Below are 3,036 nucleotides of genomic sequence, written 5' to 3' on the forward strand. Positions count from 1 at the left end.
ACAAAAGAAGGACACTCCCACAACCAGCCTTGTTTTGCTGCCACACACTCGCACGGAAATCGTGGTGAGGGTGTAAACGTTAGGCACAGTTCATCCAGCTTCACAAAGACAGCATAGGGAAGACCGTTCTTTGCCTCTCTCTCTCTCTCTCTCTCTCTCTCTCTCTCTCTCTCTCTCTCTCTCTCTCTCTCTCTCTCTCTCTCTCTCTCTCTCTCTCTCTCTCTCTCTCTCTCTCTCTCTCTCTCTCTCTCTCTCTCTCTCTCTCTCGGGCAGGGGGCAGGAATTTATTGCACCGGAGGGAGTTTTTTGTCGCCTTTAGGCGTTGTCAGGGACACTCTTCTTTTTTTTTTTTCTTCTTCTTCTTCTTCTTTTTCTTCTTTTTTTTTTTTTTTTTTTTTTTTTTTTTTTTTTTTTTTTTTTTTTTTTTTTTTTTTTTGGGTTGCCCGTTTCTCTTTCTCTCTCTCTTTTTTCTTCCTCCTCCCCTCCGCCACGCGCTTGACGTATTATCTAGTGTAGAATTCTTCAGGAGGAAAGATCGAAAGGTTCTCTCGACCCAAACCAGGTTCTCTCGACCCAAACCAAAACACGAGCTCAGTGCATGGTTCCTTCCACTTGGTTTTTTCTGTGCTGTAAGTCCGAGCTTCACTCCCGCCACCCACTTTCCAAAGCTCGAGTGCAGCGATGCATATGACATCTCATGTCTGCAGTTCTTTGTCGTCTCTGGAGCTTGCTGCTGCTGGTGCTGCTGGTGCTGCTGCTGCTGCTGTGATGGACGTTGATGAGTTTGGCGTCAACTGCAGCTGGCTCCTTCGCCAGCGCTGAAGGGCCGCGTAAAGACGTCTCACGCCGATGCCTTCTGGCATCCATCATGTCGCGTGCATGGGGCGTGGGAGAAACGTGCCTGTGAAACGTGCTTGGAGCGTGGTGCTGCAATGGCCGCCACTTCAACTTGTCAAACCGATCTGTGGGGCTTGGGGCTTCGTCGTCGTCCTTCGTTGTGCGTCTTGAGCAGCTTTGATTAACGCTCCCATCGATAAGAGGAACACAGGATGCTACAGCAAACGCAGACGAAGAGCAGTTGCTCGATCTGAGCCTCAATTTGCTTCCATCACGCCCTTTGTGTCCGCTCGTCTGTAGGCTCACGACGTCGCTGCTTTGATTTTTGCTCTGTGACTTTTGCTTGGGCCTGGTTGCGATTGCATGGATCAGATAAAATGACAACACGCAGACGCCGAGGGACGGTTCTAGCTGCCTTGGTGGTCGCAGTAATCTTCATCTATGTGGCGCTGCTTCAAGGCTTCAACGGCCACCAGAACGATGCTGTCAAAGTCACAGAGGCACTGTGGGAGCCTGAAGTCGCTACTACTCAAGCCACCATCCAGCCCGAGTTTTCCGAGCCGGTCGCCATGCAGCCAATGCCGGTCTCACAACCCACACGGGATCTGCTCCAGGTCATCGATCCTACCGCTCAGGCGGCGAAAAGCTCAGTGGTGGTGAATGATCAAGACGACGAGCTCGAGGTCGAGGAGGAGGCGGCGCAACAAGACCCCATGATCGAGGTTGGTGCAAGTCCACAGCCAGCCGACCGTGTTTGTATTGGATCGCCAGCTTTCAACGCCTCCGAGCTCGAGACAGTTCCACAGGCAGTCCAATGCCTGCTGGAGAGTCCTCGATTCTATCCGGTACTCTTCGGCTTTTCTCAGCAGTCCGAGACCACGACTTCGCTTTTCAACACTTTTCTGGAGCAGGGCAAATTTCGGCTCACAATCGATCGACGGGAAGTTGACATCACCACTCCAATCGATTGGCACATGAATCCCTTCAAGGATCGCACCTGGCAGATGTGGTTTCATTCGTGGAAAGGTAACACACACACACACACACACACACACACACACACACACACACACACACACACACAAAACACACACATGTACACAAACGAAGCCAAAATAACGTCTTCTTTTTTTGAGCCAAAACAAGAGCAAAAGATGACCAGAGTCTTCGAAAGCACTCGCGAATACCTTTCTCATTTGTGTTGCCGTCTTGTAGAATTGGTCGGACTGCCTCTGTTCGAGTACAAGAGCCACCCAGACAGGCCAGAGCTAGTCCGCTTCGCCAAGGTGTTTGCCCTCGACTGGTGCGAAAAGTTTGGCGCGACCAGACCAGAACGGTTTGCTTCCATTCCCAAAGGCAAGGAGGGAGACCCGCAGTTCCCGATCAAGGCCTACCTGTGGTACGACATGGCGGTCAGCTCAAGGGCAACACAACTTATTAACCTCCTGCGTCTTGGCGCGCATGCAGGACCCGATTACCTGTCCGAGACCGAATTCGCCGCACTCGCTGCTTGCCAGCTCGAGCATGCCTACTATCTCGCTGCGAACGACACCTACGCCTGGTACAATCATGGGCTATTCAGCGACATGTCTCTGTTCTTCATCTCGCGCGACTTGCCGTGGCTCCATCCCAACACCACAGCCTGGGGCGATCTTGCCATCTATCGCTTCGGAGCCAACGCTGGCGCTTCCATTGACGTTGCGTCTGGCATGCACCTGGAGCACTCTGTCTCGTATCAAAGTGCTATGATCAACCTGCTAACTGTGGCCGACGAGGCGAACGTGCTTGGCCATACGAGTCTTGGCGCGGACATCCTGCAAAAGATGCGGCGAGCTCTTGTGTGGATGCTCACAACCGACGACGAGCAGTCCATGCCGCTGGTTGGCGATACGTCTGCAGAAGAGTTTGCGCATCGTGCCCAGTACGAGCATGAGGACGGACTCGCGCCCGCAATCATGAACAAGGGCGGGGCGGCGATTGTCAAGCAGCTTTCGACTCGCAGTCATTTATTCATGGTCGCTTGGTTTCACTCGTGCACTCACAAGCATGCTGATGAGCTGTCGTTCGTGCTCACCGAGTTTGGCCGGCAACTCGTCGTCGACCTTGGCAAGTATGCGTACCACTACGCGCATCCCGATCGACTCCACGCGGTTAGCCCGCAGGCTCACAACGGAGTGACGGTGGACGTCACCCCGTTCA

The 3,036-nt window shown here is 53.0% G+C and overlaps 1 protein-coding gene across 1 annotated transcript; it reads left to right on the forward strand.

The window, feature by feature from the left end:
* Positions 1-1,214: 1,214 nt before the first annotated feature.
* Positions 1,215-3,015, forward strand: CAOG_04726 (hypothetical protein; the record flags this gene model as incomplete). The annotated part of the gene is made up of 3 exons (XM_004347423.1): positions 1,215-1,863; positions 2,053-2,947; positions 3,000-3,015. 3 exons carry the CDS (start codon positions 1,215-1,217, stop codon positions 3,013-3,015), a joined length of 1,560 nt encoding a protein of 519 aa, XP_004347473.1.
* Between the last annotated feature and the right edge of the window lie 21 nt (positions 3,016-3,036).

This window comes from Capsaspora owczarzaki (assembly GCF_000151315.2).
Source record: "Capsaspora owczarzaki ATCC 30864 unplaced genomic scaffold supercont2.7, whole genome shotgun sequence".
In the NCBI taxonomy this organism is placed as follows: domain Eukaryota; class Filasterea; order Ministeriida; family Capsasporidae; genus Capsaspora; species Capsaspora owczarzaki.